General features: G+C 32.0%; 1 protein-coding gene across 1 annotated transcript in view; it reads left to right on the top strand.

The window, feature by feature from the left end:
- Nucleotides 1–24,444, top strand: part of LOC125071976 — a 74,445-nt gene that overhangs the window by 20,085 nt on the left and 29,916 nt on the right. The window contains exons 4-7 of the mRNA XM_047682427.1: nt 15,234–15,341; nt 15,570–15,710; nt 17,600–17,752; nt 19,162–19,292. Coding sequence (XP_047538383.1) covers nt 15,234–15,341; nt 15,570–15,710; nt 17,600–17,752; nt 19,162–19,292 — 533 coding nt within the window. The remainder of the gene's footprint in view (nt 1–15,233; nt 15,342–15,569; nt 15,711–17,599; nt 17,753–19,161; nt 19,293–24,444) is intronic.

Below are 24,444 nucleotides of genomic sequence, written 5' to 3'. Positions count from 1 at the left end.
TGATAAAAATATATAGCTTTGGTTTGCTTAGAAACGGGGAATCAAGTTAACTAGATGGTACCAAATTATTGTAAATTCCATACTAATTGCTGTTAACTGGTCTTTTGTTTATATTTCAGAGATGGCTATTAATTTAATCTATCAAGGCATTATATGTACACATATCTTCTAAGTGAGATCTATGCTTGTGTTGGAAATGGTTATGTGGATGGTCCAAGGGATTAAGATCGAACTAACTATGTCATTGAAGGCGACTGGTCTTTATACCCAAAACAAACGTTTGTAGTAAGTTTAAATCCCGAGTTGACACTTAAGCCTTAATATTAAACGTATAGCGGGTGAATCATATTGATCTTTCACGTTGAGACACCAGTATTTTGAACCAAAAACGAGGAATACAAAATATTGTGAGGCCACGTTTAATAAAAGGGGGGGGGGGTGTCTGGGTGCATTATGTTAAGAGGAAAAGAGAAAAGTATACTCTAACATTATTCATCTCTCAGCCGAAGGACGTCCACTGCTGGACATAAGCCTCCCCCAAAGATCGCCATAATGACCGGTCTTGTGCAGCCCGCAACCAGCGGCTTCCCGCGACCTTCACCTGGAGGTCGGACCACCATGTGGAGGGCCTACCCACGCTGCGTCATCTGATCCGTGGTCTCCAATCGAAAACTCGTCGGCCCCATCGGTCGTCGGTTCTTCGAGCAATGTGCCCCGCCCACTGCCACTTAAGTGTGGCAATTCTTCGGGCTATGTCTAACATTATATTTTTTTTATAATTTACGAATGGTCCAAATATGGTAATGGTCAACTCTTTGGTCTCCACAATTATTCGGGAGCACTTTTACTACAAACATTACGACAAATATCTTCATCATCTGTAACGTATCGATAGCTTTATGCAATAATCCTTTCAATAGGAACACGACAATACTACGTATACTATATGAAGGTAGACATCACAGACAAGGGGTGGTGTAATAAGTGGGTGTAACGTTTCCAGGAATGCACAAAGAAAAATCCACACACTTTGTATTAGGGTGTATTTATTGGTTTGTCTGTCTGTCTGTAATGGTTGTAATTTTTTTTGGAGTTCTTTCAACAATTTCAAAGAACCCCGTACTTGGTCATTATTATCCCGTGTATTTTTTCAGTTTATTTTTCATAAAAAATGTACAGAATTTAATTAACAAATGAAGGGCTTTCATTTATTTCTCTTTGACATTTGCAGCCAATTAAAAGTTGAACCGAGTAAGATTAATGTTGATTTAACGACTTACACATTATTGATTTAAGTTAAGAACTTTTCACTGATTGTTTATGTTTACTAAGAGGCGGGAAATTTGTTACTCTAACTTCCAGGTAGAGGTTTTGTTTTATCGTTGCTATAACGAATATTACCTAAATCTTGAACCAAGACCTTGAATGCTATATCTTGACCAAATACCGGATTGATCGATCTCAGTCGAGTTATTTATTTATTTAAATACTTTATTGACCACCGCAAAGTAAATGGTATAAAAGGCGGACTTCAGGCATTACCTGAAGGCATTCTCTGTCAGTCAACCTATAGGTCAAACAGAAAACCATGTCGGCGGTAATTAATAACTAACAATACATAACAATATATGTACATACTTATATATAAAACTAAAAAAACATATACTGACATATACAGTACATACATACGTAGTATCTACAAAATAAATATTGATCTATACTGTCTGTAGTAAAAACATATAACATAATATTAATAATAGTGTATAATAGAAGATATATGAACTAGGGGCTTTCTAACAATATGTGCTCACGTAGGCGTTATACGACGTTGATCATAAAGTTTCAACATATAAGAAAAATATATAAATAAAGAGAAAGGATAAAAGTTAAATTAAGAACATGTTCGAAAAAATAGAAATGATAATTGCAGTTTAGACAAATCATCGCAACTAGTAGTTTTAGATTCAATCGATTTTATTATTTGGATAAAGTCAGAAAAGTATTTACGTCCGTGCTAAAACTGGGTAAATAACGTCTTCTACTGGCGCGCAGATATTCGACCCTATTCAGCTCACAAAGTAGATAAAGAATGGGGTTTTTTTCGTGACTTAAAGTTTTTGCTGCCCTTTCTTTCATTAGGCAAGACTTGATTGTAAAACTCTTTAAAATTAAAATCTTTTTAAACAACTTTTATAACACTCTAATTGTATAAAAATATAGAGAATATTAATCCTCCATTTAATATTGTTGCTTTGGAAAACCATCTGATTTTAAAGACGTATTTTAATATAATTCATTCATAAACATATTTCATATAAGACTGTATTATTTCCTTTTTCAATTTATTTGTGTTATTTAATTATTTATGTATACAAATATTGTAAATGCGAAAGTAACTCTGTCTGTCTTTTAAGATTTCAAGGTCAAACCATTGAATCTAATTAGTTAACATTTTAATATATATAGTTTTTATATAGTTTAAATAATATAGTTTTTCAAGGAAATAGGCTTTTTTAGAAATAACACCTGACGACCAAGCCCTAAAACCCCACGTGGAATTGGAACGAGACATATGTACGTAATTAAAACAGAGATATTCGGCATATACCCCACTGTTACATAGCCATCTGGTCAATCATAATAGATACTAGAAGTAGTAAAAGACAATGAAAAATAAATAATAAAAAAAAAACAATCAATATTTAAACACAGGACAAACGTCCAAAATTAAAAAAAAAAAAAAGAAACGTGTGCAACTTTATTTAATTTTTTTACTTACTAAAATAATACGTCATTCATAAAAAAAAAAATATTACTTTTTCTAAAATCGTCCTAAAAAATATATATATTTTTAAAAATATATAAGTATCTATTATTTTATTTGTGAACTTTAAATACAAAAAAAGTAAAATAACTCAGACTTACCTTACGTTCATCACTCACAAACGTATAATGCTTGTTTACAATTATATGTATTGTTTTAAAAGATATATAATTATCGTCAAAGGAATATTACATCGAATGAAAATGTCATAAACATCAAAACATTGTGTATACTATCAAGTTTTCAAATAAACGCAAATGTGTTCTGCAATATTAATATAACAGTGTTATAATATTATCTCTAAATAGCTTTTTCGTTTTGTACCAACTAAGAAAATTAACGCTAAGTACCGATATTTATGATTTAGTTTAAATTTACAACATAAACATGAGCCGAGATGGCCCAGTGGTTAGAACGTATGCATCTTAACCGTTGATTTTGGGTTCAAACCCAGGCAGGCACCACTAAATATTCATGTGCTTAATTTGTGTTTATAATTCATCTCGTGCTCGGCGGTGAAGGAAAACATCGTGAGGAAACCTGCATGTGTCTAATTTCAACAAAATTCTGCCACATGTGTATTCCACCAACTCGCATTGGAGCAGCGTGGTGGAATATGCTCCAAACCTTCTCAAAGGGAGTGGAGGCCTTTAGCTCAGCAGTGGGAAAATTTACAGGCTGCTAATGCTAATGCTTACAACATAAAATGCGAACTATGGTCGTTTGCAATGAACATATATAATGGAAATACATTCGGGTGTATGATATATTACTGATTATTAATTTTTATGAATTTAAACCGAGTTCATATTTATTTATAAGTGTTTCATATTAATGTATCCTGACATAAATTTATTAATGAATGCGAATCGAGACCATATATCCAAATAATACATTATTAATAATTTAATCAATATATTTTTTAATAATTTTTAAACTTTATTTTTATTTATACTTTAATGACAACATTTTATTTATAAAATCAACTTTTATTTTTAACTAGATGATTCTTAGAAGCAACAAATCTTCTTATTAATATATATGATAAGCATAATTAAATTATATCGTTAAAAAAATATATTTATTTAAAAATATTCTACTAATAAACATAGATACTATTATTGTGTTACAGTACAAATGATTTGGGATCCAGTATTATATTTCGACTGCCTGTTATTTTTATTCATTGTAAGGAGAACGGGTCTCCAAATGACCCTACAAGTTATATAAGTAACTCCTTATAGGTTAAATGCGCTATCAAATATAGGATCAAAGGCACTGTCGTGTAAACTATACCTTTAGTGACACTACCTTAATCACCCTTTAGAACACCTTAGATATTACACAGTATTGATCGATATTAGGCGGTAGAAAATTGGATGATTACCACACTAAGCAACTACCCGATGAAATAAATTACGCTTTCTGTTTGTATATAAAGACTAATGTATTAGTAAGAATAAGTAGCTATTATCTACACGACAGCTGCAAGCAATGGTGGTTGTGCTGCTGACAGAAATAGCGAAACTATTGGTAAATGTTCAGCGACGTAATCGTTAAGAACAAAGGAAGCGCTCGGTTGCATGTACATACACTTTTTATCTTTAGAAATAAAATATAAATATCGTTATTATTGGACAACTAAGATGAATCACAAACAATTTAATGTCGAAATCACCATCAAAACCGAAACTATTTAATTGACTTCTTAAAGAACTACAGTCTCAATTATTATTATTTGATTTATATTGTTATATTATATTGAAGGTAAAATAGGGTGGAAGTAGTATTTGTTGATTCTAGGCAGGATATATGTTAATATATGTGTACTTTACTGACATACTCTGTAATTAAAGTGTTGGAAAAAAGTAACCATAGAGTTTCTTGTTGGTTCTTCTCGGTAGAATCTACTTTCCGAACCGGTAGTACATTTAATTTTGATCATTTAATTTTAATCTTTTAACATTGAAACTTTTATGAGTCTACTTGAATAAATAATATTCTATATATAAATAATATTCTATATCTTCAAAATTAGTTATGAATAATTAAAGCACATTAACAGCCTGTAAATTTCCCACTGTTGGGCTAAGGCCTTTTCTCCCTTTAAGAAGAAGGTTTGAGCATATTCCACCACGCTGCTCCAATGCGGGTTGGTGGATACACATGTGACAGAATTTCGTTGAAATTAGATAAATGCAGGTTTCCTCACGATGTTTTTCCTTTACCGCCGAGCACGAGATGAATAATAAGCACAAATTAAGCACAAGAAAATTCAGTGGTTGCCTTGGTTTGAACCCGCAATCATCTGTTAAGATGCACGCGTTCTAACCAATGGACCATCTAGGCCCAGTTGTTATAAATTAAAGCAATTGTTTTAAGAATTAATAATGACAGTTGGGGGAAATGGACAATGAACAGTAGATTCAGAAACAATTATAGAAGTTATGGAGTACGAAAGTTTTTCTTGACCTCTTTCTTACGACCATAGACGATTTATTGGCGACTTTAGCTATAAACTATGTTAAGAGGGCAAGTTTTTAAACAATGTTGTCTTCTTCTCGCGAATGCCAAATCAATGTTGAAAAAAGGAGAGAAATTAGTGTTTAACTAAACATTTTCAAAACAACTATAAGTCTAATCGTAATCGTTGAATGTCCTAATAGTGATATCCTCTATTCTGGTATTTTGACGAGAACAATTATATTATTACAATGAAACTTTGTAATTTTATTTTTTTTAAATACATAAGCAAATGGACAAAACAGGCACCTGATGGTAAATCATTGCCACAAAACATTGACACTATAAGAAATATTACCGTTACTTAAATCGCCAATCCGCGTTTGACCGTAACCTGCTCATCTCTATTGGGAATCACCATTTTGATATTGTAATCCAGAATCTCCTCAATGCCATTTGTTCTTCACTAGTCTACCAAAGCGTCTTCGATGTTGAAAATTCGTCGTTTTTCGTGTGCATAAATTGCAACCACTGCATGGGACACTGCAGTTAGTTTGGCTCACTCACCCTTCGATGTTATTAGATGTCAAAAAATTATCAGTAAACTCTTTTGGGTCTAGTCGTATTTGCCTCCCATTTTAAGAATGAAGGAATACAAAGTAAACGTGTGCTTGTACACACACATTTGCACTATAGTATATCCAACGTAGCTGGCTAATCTCCTCATAAATTAGCCGCCATCGAAATCAGTCAGGAAGACATCTTCATCATCAACGTTATAGTAATCAAGTTACAGTCCATCGAGTTACACTTAGTTTGACTGATTCTCTCTGGTTCAGACCATGACTCTTGGATAAAAAAACACTCTATACAAACACACTTATAGATTTATATTAAACATAATGAAATATTATATATGGATTCATAAAATTAATCGAGCCACATTTTAATTAAAACCGATCTAGCTAACTTTTGAACAATTCTTAGGTTCTCATTTCACGGAACTTTCTATTTGAATTCAGGGTAAAGCGAGACGCCTGATGCATATTTAAAACTCTGAACATGAATCATTCTTGTAAGATGACATTAAAATTATCATCTTGGACTTTTATTGGTTATATATTATTTTAATTATTAAAATTAAGTTAACAAGTAACGATAGTTACGTAACATTATAGTTCCTGTTCTTTACATACTTGTTCATTTAACACTGCTGGGCTAAGGCCTTCTCTCCTTTTTGAGAAGAAGGTTTGGAGCATATTTCACCACGCTGCTCTATTGCGGGTTGGTGGATACACATGTGGCACAATTTCGATGAAATTAGACACATGCAGGTCACGATCTTTTCCTACACCGCCGAGCACGATATGAATTATAAACACAAATTAAGCACGTGATAATTCAGTGGTGCTTACCTGGGTTTGAACCCGCAATCATCGGTTAAGATGTACGCGTTCTAACCACTGGGCAATCTTGGCTCTTACGTTACATACTTGCTCTACGTTTCAGAATTTATTTCATCATGCAGAAACCCAATTAATGCACCTATTATTGCAGTGTACCTATTCTACAAATGCAACGATCCAGTTGCGTTTTGGTCAAAGATGGATCGCAATATAGTCGGAATTATTTCTTATCGATATAAATAAGTAGAATTGGACTTCAGTTACGATTAAGCTGAGGCTAATTTAATTATAAATACACACGACAAATCAATCACAAAACCGTGTCTTTCATTACAAATATACATTATTCAAGTAGACTTCTACAAGCACTTTTCAATCATTTTACAGATGTGTATTAAACGTAAAGCTAACACCGGTTCAGAATGCAGATTCTAGCGATAAGAAACGGCAAGAAACTAAGTAGTTACTCTTTTTTAACATTTAGAATACAAGGTTATGTCATAAGGTTATACATAACCTTGATATTACTTGGTGGTAGGGCTTTGTGCAAGCCCGTCTGGGTTGGTACCACCCACTCATCAGATATTGTACCGCCAAATAACAGTACACTGTATTGTTGTGTTCCGGTTAGAAGGGTGAGCGAGCCAGAGTAATCACAGGTACAAGGGACATAACATTTTAGTTCCCAAGGTTGGTGGCGCATAGGTGATGTAAGGAATGGTTATTATTTCTTACAGCGCCTTTGTCTATGGGCGGTGGTGATCACTTACCATCAGGTGGCCCATATGCTCGTTCGCCAACCAATGCCATAAAAAAAAATGCATATAGTATATCCTGTCTGAAAGTCAACAAGAATTAGCTACACTTTTTTATCAGTTCTATAATCTTGTGTTGAATAATGGGCCTTGTCTATTATGTTTTTTTAAGAAACGATTTGAATGTATGTATCGGCACTGTAATAGTTTTTTTATGTAATAGTTAGGTGGATAGACAGATTGACCTCCTGATGCTACATGACGCCACAACCTATATTGGCGACATTGGCGACATTGGCGACATTGGCGCTGTAAGAAATAATAACCATTCGTTACCACCAACCAATGTACCACCAACCTTGGGAGCTAAGATGTTGTCCCTTGTGTGTAACTGCACTGGCTCCATCACCCTTCAAAGCGGAACAGAACAACATTAAGTATTGTTGTTTGCCGGAAGAATATCTTGCTTGCACACAACCCTACCACCAAGGATACTCTACTGTCTCGACTCATATATCTAACTAAAGCAGACAAAACTTATCCATCGTAAAGTTCTGCTACATAATTAAATAAAGTATTTAAAAGTAGTGACCTACATTACCATCGACTCTAAAAGAGGAAGAAAGTACGTATTATGAACGTAGATATTTATTATCGTTAGCATTCTATAAATTATTTAGTTTGTGACTGTGAACTTAATTTTTATGCGGTATTTAAAAGTTGTGTAATATTTAAGATGCTACGGAGGCTTAATTTCCTCTTAATTTTTTCAAAGATAATTTTATACTGTAAATAAATACAATCACAAACTTTAGATCTTCAAATTCAATAATTATTATCAGAATATAAAACATAAGGCAGGTGGAAAGCATCAAACATTATACTTAAGCAATAAAAGCGAATATAATATTAAAAACGATTGTAAATTCCGTGCAGTGTTTGTAGTAATTAACATATTTATTAAGACGTCAAAAATTAATAATTAAAGTGCCAGCACTTTTGACGTATTAACAAAAACGCGTCGTTTTGCTCTACCGTGAATTTAAATTCACTATTGATTCTATATTCGCTTTTCTTGCTTCGCTTTAATGTTCCAGGCGCTCTATCTGTCTCTTATATCTGAAATAATGTTATATTATATTCAGTGTAAGTCACATTAGTGTAAAGTAACTAAAAAGAATTACACCCATACATCAATAGTCTTTAAGCATATTTATGAGTAAAAGACTATTCCAATAAATTTTAAATATTTAATGTATTTTTAATGAAATTTGACAACCTCCATGGTCGAGTAGTGTGTACACCGGTTTTCATGGGTTTTCGCCACTTCGAGGTCTCGGGTTCGATTCCCGGCCTAGTCAATGTAGAAAAAGTTCAATAGTTTTCTATGTTGTCTTGGGTCTGGGTGTTTGTGGTACCGTCGTTACTTCTGATTTTCCATAACACAAGTGCTTTAGCTACTTACATTGGGATCAGAATACTGTATGTGATGTTGACCAATATTTATTATATTTATTTATAAATATATATAGATTTATCTAAATTGAGAGATACTATCGCAGATATATCTTAATTAAGCATTGTAGGTATCGCAAAGTTTGAGATGGGTTGTGTTCAAAGCTTTTCCAGATCTATCTTTTGTAATTAAAACAACAATAAGAAACTTAGCTTGTATTTAACAGACTACTAAAATGAGAATTTTCAAAAAAAATGTTTATTTCATATATTATACCAGATTTCACCGTAACATGAGTTATGTTTAACAGACGAATAAAATGAGAATTTTCAAAAAAAATAATATATCAATACCAGGTTTCACAGTAACATGAGTTAGGAGTCCCCAGAATATTTTTAGTATAGTAAGGCTCTGTAAAATATATTGTTAAATTTTAAAAGTTTTGTTTACGTGATAATAGATAATAGATTATTTAACTTACTGGTTAAATACCGCTTTAATGGGGTTTATTAGAGTTGCAAAGAAGAAAAGGTATTTCTGTAAATTTTTAAGCTTACATTGCATTGGTTTTATTGTGACCCAGTTTTCGAAGTAACGTGCGTGGAAACTTAACACATAGACGAACTCACTTTCACACTTAGTATATTAGACTAGACTCTACCTAACTCTATCTAACTACTCTCTAGTAATATATAATATATATATATATATATATATATATATATATATATAGTGGCGCGGACTAGGACACCTTGTAGGCTGCCCCGAAGTGTACGGTATCCAGAATAGCTTAATGCTAACGTACGCACTAGCGAGGAGTGCGTGGGGGGGGTCACCTTTGACCCCTGATGTCCAAATGGCCGATTCTCACATAGCCTGATTGCTCCCAGGAGCGCGTGGATGTTTCTGAAAGATTCCACAGCAAGAAAAAAAAGGTTATTAGGTCACGCCTTCCATGCTTATATATATTTTTGATAATTATAGTGTATTTAATTATAAGCAATCTTATGTAACATTTATTTAAGTAAATAAATTATAATTATCAACATATAATATATTAACCGATACAGTAGAGTAATTCTTTATAAGACTTTAAGCGAGATAACGAATTGAGCGAACAATGCCTTCCTATCGAACCTCAGGATATTACAATACCACAAGAGAGATTGCTTCCCAGATTACGAACAGTTCATGGTTCATAAACACTACCTGATATAAGTTACATCATCCTTAGTAAAGTTATATTGTATATATTATAGAGGAACATTATTGATTCTTATCAAACAATCATAAGTAGAAATGATTTTAACTTAATACTGTAACGGAAGAAAGTTTACAATTTGAAACTGTATTTTGGGATTTTTGTCGAGATGGTAGAAAAACCGCATCAGTAAAAAAATTTAGAAAATGTATGTGTTAGCATATTTTTCAGTTATTCAATGGGTTTGTTTCGATTTGAAGAGTAATTAAGTGCCGATTTTTCAATCGTCAGATAGGCTCTACTTGGTCAATAATGCCGCATCCTGAGTAATAAATTAGATATAAATAGATACATTGATATTTGGTTCGAGATTTTCTTATTTTTCCAGATTAACATTATGCTATCGACGACCATATAATCTCCTGCCGTTGCACAGAAAATTATTCTGGATACATTTGTTGATACCTTCATACTTGAATGTCTTCCTTGTACTTATTATTCAGTAAAAGTAATTATTATTCAGTTAAAAGAACACCCAATATTTTTCCAAGCCCCGTCTTTATCCTCATTAGTAACCCCAGCAATGTTATTGTTATTGTCTTTTGACAAGACTAACGAAACTACTGTTGTAACTTCAGCAGTGTTTAACTTAGCAGCGCGCTATTTTATTTGTATTTTATTAATATCAAAATAATACCGATTCCCTGACAAAAGACCAAACATCAAACTGCAAAAACTCAACAAAAACGTCAAATAAATTATTCTCAAAGCATTTGCTGTCCTCTTCTAACACACATTATACCATATGCATGTTTCTCGCTCATACAAGAATACTGTGAAGTTGGCAATTAAATTCACTGATAACTATAAGCTTGATAAATGGATATTAAAAGATGCGAGAAATGTGTTTGTTCTTTTAAAACTCAGATAAGTTAGTTCGCTAGTTAGTTATTTAAAGATTGATCAATCAGCCCTAAACAGATTAATTACAACCATTATATCTCAGTACCCATGTGTGGCACCACTTTAACGGCGTAAACGAATGGTTTTTTTTTATAGTCTGTGTTGATCCCTTACCATCCATCAAGCAGTAAGCCTTTTTCTGTTTTCTCGTTTTAAATGTTATAATCATTATTGTCAATAATAATATGCGACATTTCTGGTATTTCACGATCGTGAACTTCGACTTTCTTCTTATAGAATATCTCCACAAATATATAAGTATATATATATATAAAAGAGCTGAACGATGACGATGTTATTGACACCGTCGCTTTCTTCGAACTTTATATACAGAAGAGTTTTCGATCTTGAAAATACATCTGTTATTTATTCAACCTAAGACTGCACTTCAATCCCATCCAACCTTTAAGAAACCCACAGACATGAGACAAAATAAATCGTACCAATAAATATTTTTACAATCCTTAATAAATTTCAATTAGCACAAATTAATTAATTTATTGACTCATTATTTAACTATTAATACATTCATATAAAGAATTGCCGATTTAATCATTAAAAAATGCAACAATCCTGTCGCATGTTGTTAAGGTCAATTTAATAGAATTCACGTGAAGGCACATAAAAAAATAAAAATTATATTGTTCGTAAAAAAGTAAGTAACACACTGTAGATATCCCTTCGCTGGGCTAACCCGCGAAATTTAAGAAGAAGGCTTGCAGTGTATTCTACCACGCTACCCCAATAAAACCCTTATTGGGGTAGCGTGGTAGAATAAAAGAAGTGAACATATATATGGTAATTTTTCAAGCACATGAGATTCAGTAGTGCTTCTCAGTGTTTAAACCCGCTATCCTCAGTTAAAATTGTCGCCTTCTAAACACTAAGGTCGTCAACAGTCAATGCCTTGAAATAATTGCTATTCTTTCAAAGTTGTGTCTTTATTGACCGTTATTTTGATTGTGGTGCTGTGGTATGCTGTGAATAACACAATACAGACAGCACATCTATAGAGATTAGTTAGATTTAATCAAAAAAGACTGCCCTAAGTCATGTCTGTGTTCAGCTGAAACTTTCAAAGATGGTTAAGTAAAATGAGACCTCGAGAAGCTCGTTATTGTCCCTTCGGGAGTAAAGAATGTCTCACTCCCTATTATTAGATGGCAATCGAGTGTGATGACTTCGTTGGAAGACGTTTATGTAATTAGTTCTGTCCAACACCAGAGCGCAGTCATCTATAGCCTCATTAGCAAAGCAAATATTCGCTTCGATTCATTTAATCGGTAATTTCTTACATTATAGCTTCATATGTTACTTACGTGCATGTATTACTACTATCATTGTCACAGCATATAAATAACAGTTATTACATAAGAGAATTATTTACTTGAGTGCGGGGCTTTGTACAGTTTTATTTTTCCAACAATAACTCAGCAACCTTGTGTGCGCTACACAACGCTCAGGGTATACGCCAAATTATTTGCATATGGGACCTTTCGTAATTTATCATTTTCATCAACAAATAATATTAAGAAATTCTAGAAATTTACTGGACCCATTACTCGTAGTTTTTACATGTTTTACTATCTCAAATATTGTATAAACATTACCATGAAACATTTTTTTCTTCTAAAAACCAAGGAATAGTAGCAAGCCCAAACCAAACAGCAATACTGAGTATTTTTGTGTTACAACTTGAAATAGCCAGGGCGCATGGGCGCATTGACGACATAAGGGATGTTAATATTTCTTACAGTGCCAATCAGGTGGCCCATTTGCCAGTTTTGCCATTCAAACTATTTTCAAATAGTTTTAATAAAACATTTGAACTTATTTTTAAATATATATTAATATTTCATTTCCTAATAAAAATGTTTGAAGCTTGGTTGACATGTAGCAGAAGTTAGTCTAACACTTGAAGTTTTGCGATGTTTGCCCTTCATCTCCAAGCGCGAGTATTATTTACACTTCAGAGAAAAATATAAAGTTAGTCTAACGCGAATACCTATTATTATCTGTATTCCCGATGACGAAGAATATATTTATTTATTTATAAGTTTTTCAAACATGTTATGTCGGATAGCTATATCAATAATTATATATTATATAGTTGTGTAGAATAAAATACATAATATGTAGAGTACTAGGTCTAATAAACTTTATGATTTGAATTGTATATATAATTTAATTCATTTCTATTTGTTGCCAAAAACTAAGTGACAAAAAAAATTCTTTCTCTACTTACTTTCTATAAATTATCTTTCATATTCTCTATCAAAAATTACTTGTGTAAACACTATCTATATTGTACTAAGTGATAGATCAGTATTGATTGTGTTTGTTCGTTTTCTAGAAATTCTTATTCAATGTTATTTATACAGATGTTTTGATTTTTTAAGATATTTCTTGGTGAAATATTTTTTCCGATATATCTTTATTTATAGTACTTATTTAGTAAACAAAAAGAGGTATTTTTTATGGAAGTAATACATTCATAGTAAGCTCAGTTAGTGGCATAATAAAACGTTGCTAATGAATATTGTAATTAAGAAAATGTAATGTTGTAAATACACCTAAAACATCCCCCAATAAAAGTGTATTTATTTTGATTACTTAGTTCACTATTAATCAACGCTTTTTACGACTACAATTATGCTATCAAGCAAACGAAACGAACTTGTAAACTAATCATTTATAGTGATTTGATAAAACTGAACTTGATTAAATATAACATAGGAAATATAGAGGTTCTAAAGTTTTATTGTTAAAAGGGTGTGTGAACCAGTGTCGCAAATGCCACAGGCATAAGGTTAAGTCATAGCATTAGTTCCCAGGGTCGGTGGCCCATAGGTCTGATGAAAGGATTGGTAAATAGTTCATACAGCACCAATTTCTCTGGGTGGTGGTGAGCACTTACCATTAAGTGGCGCATTTGCCCGTCCACCTATTTGTATGATAAAATAAACACATTGTGGCGTATTAGTTTATTAAAACCCGAAGCGATGACAAAATAGAAACTAGGGATTATTTTATCTTAAAGAGAGCAATACAATGACGCCAAATGCGGCACAGTCGTTACAGGATAACGAATATTTGTTCAAACGAACATATTTCAGAATCTATCTCCTTAACGTCCGGATTTGTGAACGTACGCGTGTTATAGTTACACTTGGCCTAGCACGTAATCCGCGGTGGTGAGCCACGCGCGTTCCCGTAGTCCTGCCGCCTTACGGTGAGGCAGAAATCCGAAGAGGTTTTAGTGGAAAGGACGGGGCCTGTCCAGGGAGTCCCACATATCCGTCCCGGTCCCCTCTTTCGACCGGGCGGAATGCGTAAATGCATTTCCTCATAGTTAAACTAAAATAAAAAGGCCTAGCACTTAAAACACAACCAACCGCGGAAACGACAACTAATTATTTATAAATATATTGTGTGTTAAAGTATCTGTATAATTCAAATATTTCTTTCATATTAATCTTTTTAGTCATCTATTGTTTTTAACTAAATAACAGTTTAGCGTAAGCGTAGCGTAGCGTAAAGTGTAGATTTTATGTAACCGTCTACGTCCATAGCCATTACTCTCGTAGCGTAAATACAATTGTAGCACCGCTACGCAATATAAGATAATTGAATTTATTACGAGGCTCATGAATTCAATTGCGTTATTTTAGGTACCGGAAAAGTGTTCAATATCCTACCCTACTTTCATTTCTGTTAGCGTTTTAGTATGTTTACCTCTATATTTTATCGTCTACAAACCGCATATTAGATATATAATATAGTTAGTGAAATATATTGTACACATAAAACGTAATAATAAAACCTTTTTAAACCAAGAAAATTTTTGGTGTATTTTACACATGGTGGTAGAGTTTAGAGCAAACTCGTCTGGGTACTGGGTAGGTACCACAAACTAATCCTATACTCGTACTTGCCGTCAAACAGCAATATTTGGATTCCGATTTTGAAGAGTGGGTAACCCATTTTACAGACTCAAGAAAAATAACATCTTTCTCAAAGTTGGTGGAGCATTGGTGATGTAATAAATGGTGATTATTTATCACAGCAGCAATGTCTAGGGGCAATATTGACCATTTACCGTCAGGTATCATCTATCTCACAAAAGAAATTACTAATATATTAATTTACTTGATTTTGTCAACAGATAATGTGCCACTATTTCTGGGTAGCTTGCGATGGCATTGGAGATATTGTTTTCGCTTTGGATCTGGTCGTTCAGCTAAGAACCGGATATTTAGAACAAGGATTAATGGTAAGCTTGTCTATAATGGTAAGATAATTAACTCAAATGAATCAATTTTGATTTTTAATCAAAATTTTCAAAATTTTAGGTAGACGATAAATTGACCAATTTTTTTTCGATATTTCTGCAAAGTACTATATGCACAGACATTATCAATGTTCACGTAATGTTGCTGTTGATAAAAATCATATGACGTTTATTATAAGTAAAAACTTAATTATAAATCCTATTTTTTAGGTATATGATTCAAAAAAATTAGCAAAACACTACGTATACTCACGAGCTTTTCTGCTAGACATCACCGCACTTCTACCATTGGACCTTCTGCAATTGAAGATTGGAACCAATCCGATTATACGCTTCCCAAGATTCCTTAAGGTAATCAAAACATTTATATATTATATTTTTTGTATAATAAGTTAATACGACGGTAACGATAAATTAGAAAACTTCGATAAACAAAATATTATTATAGAGAACAGTGAACTCAATATTTTTATGATAAAATCAAATAGAGTTAAGAGTATACACATCTTTAAAACTCTTTAATTTGTATTGATGGTGTATGGTGGGTATTTACAATATTTCTAACAGTATTTAAAACGGGATATTTACCATGTTTTTTATTTTTATTTGTTGGAGCTCGATATTTCTCGTCTCGTGAACAAGACATTCGTAGATAATGTCGAAATATCGAGCTCCAACAAATAAAAATAAAAAACATGGTAAATATCCCGTTTTAAATACTGTTAGTAATAAAAATAACCATGTTAATTTAATATTTTACAATATTTGTTCTCAATTACTTATAATAGTTACCCAAAGCTAAATTTATTATTGAAATAGCTCAAACAATGAAATGAATAATGTTGATTTGTTATAAAATTGTAATTAAAAATGACACATAAAATTATACTAGATTATATGTGTAATGCTAATCCGAGGATAAAGGACACAACTGTGTTCATGTATTTTACTATCCGGATAGCGAACTAGAGAAAATTGAAAACTGAAGCAATGCTGAAGCAATTGTTGGTGAACCGGAAAAATTGCAACTTGAAGCGAAATTTCAGCAAAAAAATTAGATTGAATCTAGTTTTTGCAGAAGCTTCAATGTGAGGAAACTGGAAAAAAATAGTAGAGAATGTAATTGAGGTCAATCAGTGCAAGGAAAGTGGCATTTAAGTGTTTTAGAAGGAATTGAATTAATTTAGAGTTTTTATTCGTCTCAAATAATTACATTTTAAGAGTGCTTCAGTCTTTGTTTGAAACTATAAAGACAATTACTTAATACTTGACCAAAAAAACATATTTTTTATTTTAGACACGCTACGCATGTTTTGTCAAAACAATTTAAGATTATTATATTTTTTCAAAATATGCGAGAACTTTTGTCGGAACAGTGTAATCAGAACAACAAAAATTAACAACCAAGAAATTTTAATTTCTCTATAAGTAACTCAGTTACTAAAAGGAATCTAGTAATTTTTCGAGTCAAATAGAAGAAATATCTTGACACAATGAGACTAGGCAAAATAATTCTTGATAAATCAGGCTAGTTGATAAAAGAACAATCACCGCTGGAAGCTGGAAATTATAAAAAACAAAAATTCGTTTTTAAACACAATCTCTAACCAATAATTTAATTTCTGGTGGTTAATAAAGGTAGTTCTTAGTGGACACAGTAACTACAGAAACGAAAAATAAAATAAAAGAAAAGATAAAAGACTCAAGAAACAGCAAAAAAATATAAGCCATAAAAAGGGTACATACAAAACATTATCAATATTTATAATGAAAACTTGAAATAGACATAGCGATCTCCGGATGCATAAATGAGATAGATAATATTATAGACAAAATAAAAGACACACCTTAAATTTCCACATCGATCATAAAATGTTACGGAGGAAGCTCTCAGTACGAATAAAAGCAAATAATACAAATTTTAGATTTACAAAATATAATGTAGATCTACTGAAAGTGACAGAAGACAATTATTTTCTAACATTAATAGAACTAAAAATAATTTTTATAATCCCTACGGTTCTTGAATCTTCTGGGTAATAAGGGTTTTCAGGTTTTCTGTAGGTTATTCTTCAGTCAAAATTCTAAATTATTTGTAGATATTTAAATAACAATAATATTAAAATTGAATTTAATTCCATTCAGAATCTTTGTAAGGAATCGAATTTTAAAGTTCCATCAAACTTTTATGGAAAATACTTCTTAGTTCTAAATTTGTTTATATTTAAAACGTGTTTTAGGTGTACAGAGCTGTAAACTGCTACTACATAGTCGAATCCAGGACTGTGTACCCAAACTTCTGGAGAGTGATTAATTTAATCCACATCTTGCTCATCCTGGCTCATTGGTTTGGATGCTTCTACTTTCTATTGTCTGAAGCTGAAGGATTCCAGGTAATTAGAATAATATTAATCTTTTATAATTCAACGGGATATTATATGATCGTCAAGGTCATCAATATTAACGTGATCAATCAATACTAAGATTACATACAAATATAATTAAAATTGAAATTAATTTATTTACATCCTTATCACATAACCAATTAAATACAAATCAAAATTGAGGAATATCTACTGTTACCAATAATAACCGTAAAGAATGATGGCTAGAACGCTAGCGGTATTTCCCCGTTAACAGCAGTCCTTGTGGTGAAATTGATAATTATGAATTTATATTAGAGAAAGAAAATAAAAGACACTTTAGTGGTTTATGTTAATTATAATTTAATTAGATATTGCGAAGCACGCCCCAGAAACCGTTAAAACTATTAATAAATAAAAATCAACCTTGAGGTCAATCACCTCAAGATTTATTTTTATTTATTCGTCGCCTTTAATCAAAACCTTCAAGACTTTAATTGGTGTAAAAATTACACAAAAATTATCAAGCGGATTATGTGGAACATTTAACAGATTAAAAGGGTTTGTGTAAGTACCCGAAAGGATTAGAACTAGTTTTAAATGTATACATACACAGAAAATGAATCCATTTAAGTAGATTACTTTGCTGGAATCGCTTCAGTTCAAAGTTCTTTCTTGTAACACACTTTATTGGTGTCTTTAATTCTTAAATTTCTAAATAAGAAATAAATGTAATAAAATACCTCACTAACAAACTGGTGCAGACTTCTTGTGACCCAAGAGGTAGATTGCTTAGTTCAAAGACAAATGAGCCATGTGACTTAAAGAGGTAATAGTGCCTGCCAGTTTCCTTAGTACAATGCCACATGACAATCTTTTCGACGGCGTGTTTTTTCTTTAATTTCTATATATAGTTAGTGTAGTTTTATATAATGTATTTTTATCCATAAGTTTAAATTGCACTTGAATATAAAATCATATTCTAATAATCTGTAAAAAATAATAATTAAATTAAAAACAAATAAGACTGCCCTCATGCAATTTTATCGCAAAGCACAGAATTAATTTTGGACATTTTCTTAAATTCTATGGTATATTTGTCTTCAACTTTAACTTTCAACCACTCTATATGACCTTAAAATTATTCAAACGTACTTTAAAATGTTTTTTTATGAGGTAATTAGTTAAAAGTAAGCTTAAAGAAATCACATCGCTTATAAATAAAACCGTTTAAGTTTAACAATAATAGATTCTAGTACAAAATAAGTTATGAAAGAAAAAAACAATTGAACTGGACAAATTGTGTTCAGAAGCTGCGAGTCTTCTCTGGGGAATAAATGCAATTACTCTGTGGATGTCAATAGCATACACGTGCTATAAAATTGATGTATTTCAGAATCGACAGTATCATGCAATCAGTACATTTGTTTGTTGTTTAGGGGGATTGGGCATATCCGCATCGACCAGGTGACTACGCGACTTTGACGCGTAAATATCTTGGATCACTCTACTGGTCGACTTTGACCTTAACCACGATAGGAGACCTGCCTACGCCTGAGACTAACGCTGAGTGAGTATACGTGCATGATTTTGTTGTTGTTTTTTTAAGCAAATTAATTAATATTTATTTGGCTTTAAAATTAATATTACGTCTTATAAAATTTACGTAAGTCAATGTCAGAATGATGCGTAAGTAATTTTTATGTGTACTTGTAGGTTTTTAATACAAAAACCTATAGTATTAAATATTTCTAAATATCACAAAAGTGTTGTTTTTTTCAGTTATACCAATTAGAATTCGTTAATACAACAAAATAATTGACATTCAATTAGAACGAATAGAAACCTAAATCATTTTCCGATAAATTAACTAACACTAGCTTTTATCGTATTTTATCTTTTATATAACTGTTAATAAATCGGAGCGTTTCACATGCAGTGCGCGTACGTCCTAATATACGAAACAATTAATATGGAAATATGAGGATAGACGTAAATTTAATATTTACATCATAACATACATTTTCCATTATAAATTGTTTAATACGAATTGAATTCTGAGGTTTTGATTCATATAACATTACTCATACTAATCCAGGTTGAGTTTGTTCATTTACATTTAAGATACGAATTAGGATAAATTTAATCATTATTAAAATTTAAAATCTATGTATCGAAATTTTTAACAAATTAATAGTTGAGTGCATTTAAGTGAGTGCACTCTAACAAATGAGTGTAAATAATTCTAATAAAGAGTGTTTTATTAACTGAGTCGTTGCTTGTATGTGTAGCGCGCATGGAGGCCCCAAATTTTTGCCGCGGCGGGGACTCAAATCCCGTCTTCTACAATTCAGATCTAACCGGGGGTACGTTAATGATTGCACGTGATTGGTCAGATCATGATTATTTTTATAAACAGATCATTTTTCAAATAGAGAAGAAAATATTTTAGAAATTTATATTGGATATCGTATTAAAATTGACATGATTTTAAAATTAATCAAAACAAACGTAACAAAGCAAATTAAATTGAAATTAAAAGCGCGTTATTAATCAATATTACGAAGGAAAATGCGACGGCCATCGGTGATCTGGGCAGTGGGCAAAGCCGATGTAGAGCGTATGATCGCTAATGCTAAGTTCTACAAGCAGTGTGAAGATTCAGCCATCATGGCTCTCCTTCTCGAAACTTTGCCAAAGGTACAACCTAAAATTACTTAGTGTAAATCCTCCTGGTTACGTACCACCCACTCATCAGATAGTCTACCGCCAAGCAGAAATACTTAGAATCGTTGTATTCCAGTTTCAAGAGTTAGCGTGACAGTGTTACAACAGGCACAAGGGCCGAAACATCATGGCTCTCAAGGTTGATAGCACATTGGCGATGTAAGGAATGGTTAATATTTCTTACAGCGTCAATGCCTATGGACGGTGGTGACCACTACCACACGTGGCCATTTCCCCTTCCGTCTAACTTACCCATTGTATAAAAAAGTGTTATAATTTATATTCTCGTCGGCGTTATCTTCTTGTACACAATTGTTTTGGTAAAATTACTACTCAAAAGTGCTTCAAATATCGAGATATCTTTAGAACTAGATACTTGAATTATTTCAATTGACTTTATTAACTCTATTGAAATAGACTTACAAACGATTAAGAATCTTTTTTCAGGTTTAAAAAACGTATCAACCTTTAAGTATACCATGGCCGAACCTAAACTCCCCTTAAGGACAAATTTGGAACTAATTCCACCACGCTGCTCCATTGCTTATTGGTGGTTGAAATTTATGGATGTTTTTCTTCACAGCCAAGTACAAAATTAATATTAAGCACATAGAAATTTATCGGATTTTAACCCATAATCATCATTAAAATTACCACTTTTTATAAAGTCTATTAAGAAAAAATCGCCAAGATACGCGAGTTATTTTACGATTTTGTATTTTCCATTAGTTTTTTTTTAGAGCTGGTCGTTAATTGCTAGGCTTAAAAATCCTTAGAGTTCAAGCTTACTTCGTACCAATTTTCATCAAATTCGATGTAGTGTTTGGTTGCGAAAGATCAACAAACAGACGGCAAGACAGAGTTAATTTCGCATTTTTAATATTTGTATAGATCATTATATAGGTAAATTTTTTTGTGAACTGAAATAATAGGTTAGCTGCCCTTATTTCTCCATATCAAATTTCTACTCTGTGGACTCTCAACTAGGTGCCTAATTGTAAGCAAACAAGTAACCTAGTCTGAACTTTAGCAAACACTGGCCCCTCTGTGACCGCGTTTCCAACAAAGTAAACTATACGATAAAGTTATTTGCTCTATGAATCATTAGAGAATTCATGTATTTGTCATTTCGAAACTCAGCCCATGAGTTATGACAGCGTTTTGTCAGAATAAGGAATAGCGGAGACTGGTTTAAATAACTGCCTTTATCAGATGTGGCTGTAGCCTTACATTATGCTGCGTCGCAGTCGCTTTCGCTTCGTTAGTTCAGATGTGTTTAGCTTTAATAGAGGAAATGAATTCGCATTCGAAAAATGTAAGTAATGATTAAATTTTTCATGGTAATAATAATTTTGATTACCGAAAATTAAGGTTTGGGATTCTGAAAATTGTAACATTCCTAGTGCGTGTTACGAATAGTTAAGCAATTTTCAAATGTATATCCGTTTTGTATTATGCAACATAAGAAAATTAACATTACATCTAGTACTATTATATACATATACCTTAATTAAATAAAGAAATAAAAAAACGGCATAGTGTGAATCGGACACGCGCACGAAGGGTTCCGTACCGTATCTACAAAACGGCAAAAAAATCATGCCTGTTGTATGGGAGCCCCCTTTAATATTTATTTTATTCTGTTTTTAGTATTTGTCATTATAGCGACAACAGAAATACATCAGCTGTGAAAATTTCAACTGTCTAACTATCACGGTTCATGTGATACGGCCGCAGACAGACAGCAGATGGACGGACAACTGAGTCTTAGTAATAGAGTTCCGTTTTAACCTTTGGGTACGGAACCCTAAAAACTAATACCAGTATGTCTGGAAGATAGATTAAAAGTAAAAGTTACAGTCTATAAAGATCCCATTGCTGCTTTTAACTTTATTTTCTTTTCATTGGAGTTGTCATCGATGCGGGTTGTTGAATAAATACGTACAAAAGTTTTCTTATGATATTCTGATGATTTATAACAAAAATTACGTAAACGAAAATTTAGTGGATTTTCACGTATACATTAACATACATTGATACGTGTTAGTCTAATATTTATCTAAAATTGTTAGAGTAGGTTGGAGAAACATTCGTTTAACAGACTTTGGTTTTAAATTCATTTTATTTTTAGGTAATAACCTAGGAAACTTCGAGAATTGGTTGTGAAATCCATTTAAATTTCTCATGAATATTCACACAGTTAGATCAACAATAAAAGAAAGAATTATCTTTATTCGAAACTCACGCAAACAATCATCCACTTGAACTCATTCAAAATATCACCGAGTTCTCATTTAAGCCAATGTTAATTTCTATATTTTAAGAGTGAAATTTAAAATTATAATTGAACGTAACCACGAGCCGTTTTCTATACAAAGGTAAATATTTTCAATGGTTTCCCGCATTTGAAATTAAAATTAACGTTGTTAAAAGTTCTCAGACCTTGCTCTAGTTTAAATTCGCCTCATAACTTTACATTTTGTAACTTCTTCCGGGCCTTACTAGGTGGAATTAACTTGCTTAAAGTCTAGCGCTAATGCTATGAACGAAAAAGTTTTGTGAAATGAGTTTGAATATAAATATTTTTAAGGTAACGCCGTTTACAATTTCAATTAGAAAAATACCTGACTCCTTTGATATGTAAAAAAAAAGTATTACTTCAAAAGTCAGTGTCCATTATTTTGTTGTGGTATTATGACAGACAAACTCTTTACATAACGTTATGAAACATTAAAAAATGTAAACTGTACTTATTTGGTTAGCTTAACTGAGATTACGTTTATTATTATACTATTGGAGAAATCATTTGTATATTTATGTCACTTATATAAATGTACGTACACTGTATGTATGTACACTGTATTTGTTTGTAAAATCGAATCGGTCATAAATTTTATTAAACTTCTTCCAAAGAATCGCGGTCAAAGAAATAAAGTAAAGAAACGAAAAATATTGCGATTTACTTTATTTTTACAGTCAAAATAAGAAATAGACAAAATAATTTTGCAGTTAGCTATACTGCACTTACTTATGTATTAAAAAATTGTATACTAAACGCGCCGCGTCTTCTAGTATAATTTTCGCGTATGTGGATTTAGTAGTTTTTACAGTAAGACATTACAATAAGAACGTCATCTTATTTTTATGGAGAAAAATTGGATACATGTACTAAAATAATAATTATTAGTCCGTTTAAAGAACGTATGTAAATGATCTTATTTGTGAATTCGAAAACTGAAGTTTGCACAAACTGGTTGTAAAATCATCAAACAAATTCATGTCATCAAAAAAATATTCTTTTTTATTCTCCAGGTCAAGCTGTATTCATTGATACCAAGTCTAATAAAAAAAAATACGGGTCTTACAGTATAAAATACAAATCTGACATCTCACCTTGGTAAGAAGTAATTATAAAGCCATTACCATTACATCCGCTCGGAAAATGAGTTGGTACAGTGACGACCAACACAAGGACCGCGCGCGCTCATGTGTAAATCAAATATAGCGCGCGTCCGGCTTCCTGTTACACATTACCATCCCTTTACTCAAATTCACTTCCGCCGATTGCAGGAAAGCAAAAAGAAAGAAGTTACACATTAAAAAATACCACCTACATGTATCTGATACATAAGCAAAGTATGAATGTAAGGCTGTAGAACTTCGAATATATAAAGATCCTTAATAATCTGAAATCTTCGTACATTTCTAAAAGCACCATATTTTTTTTCTAATATAACTTGATGTTAATGGAAACCTCTTTCGTTGTTTTGACCTATATGGAGCGTTCCATTGGTCGATATTGAGGAATATTAATAGCTTTCTAATTCTGAAACGTATTTTATATATAAGAAATAATCCATTAATTATCTTACCTTATGGATTTTGATGAGACTCAACTTTACTTTGGATAAATAAAAATACTAATTATTCTTTAGTGATGAAAAACAGAAGATTTTCGTGATGATGGCCGAAAATTTTATATATCGAATCTCCAA

This window comes from Vanessa atalanta, chromosome 20 (assembly GCF_905147765.1).
Source record: "Vanessa atalanta chromosome 20, ilVanAtal1.2, whole genome shotgun sequence".
Taxonomy (NCBI): Eukaryota; Metazoa; Arthropoda; class Insecta; order Lepidoptera; family Nymphalidae; genus Vanessa; species Vanessa atalanta.
This window is presented reverse-complemented; position numbering and strand designations above follow the sequence as displayed.